Source organism: Eimeria mitis, genomic scaffold (genome assembly GCF_000499745.2).
Source record: "Eimeria mitis Houghton genomic scaffold, Emh_scaff3123, whole genome shotgun sequence".
Lineage (NCBI taxonomy): Eukaryota > Apicomplexa > Conoidasida > Eucoccidiorida > Eimeriidae > Eimeria > Eimeria mitis.
The window spans coordinates 1324-1790 of NW_013571467.1; the positions used below are offsets into that span (position 1 = coordinate 1324).

The window sequence follows — 467 nt, forward strand, 5'->3', positions numbered from 1 at the left end:
AGCCAGGCGCTAAACGCCGTGGGGAGCTCTCGGCGACCTTCGTTCTTCCTGCTGGGGTGATTGCTCCTCGCAGATTCGTGATTCGTACACCGTAGATGCGTGAGTTGCTTTTAGGTGTTCTTTTGTGTGGGTTTCTGCAGCGCCGTCGCCTTCTACAGCAGCTTCTCTGCTTTCATCTTTCGTGCTGACGCCGCAGGATCTGTGCAGCTCTCCGTCGTTTTGGCTGCTTTTCATGATGCTCTTCTTTTCTTGGCAGTCTGTGCTTGTGGCTGCGTACATGTGGAAAATCGTGCCTTTCGCGTTCATTCACAAGGTTCCACCCGGCACGTTCATGGACACTGCTGAGCGGAACCTGTTGCCGGCAACTTCCTTTACGGAGGGCCTCAGCAGCTGGCAGGCGGTCACAGATTTGCAGCTGAGTACCATCGGTGCAGTGGCGGGAGCGCTGTGTGTCGCTGGGCGTTTGG

The 467-nt window shown here is 56.3% G+C and overlaps 1 protein-coding gene across 1 annotated transcript in view; it reads left to right on the forward strand.

Annotated features, from left to right (window-relative positions):
* EMH_0062430 (uncharacterized protein) overlaps positions 1–467 on the forward strand; it is a gene marked incomplete at both ends in the record, with an annotated part of 2838 nt that overhangs the window by 519 nt on the left and 1852 nt on the right. The window contains one exon of the mRNA XM_013498033.1: positions 141–428. Within this exon, the coding sequence (XP_013353487.1) occupies positions 141–428 (288 nt within the window). The remainder of the gene's footprint in view (positions 1–140; positions 429–467) is intronic.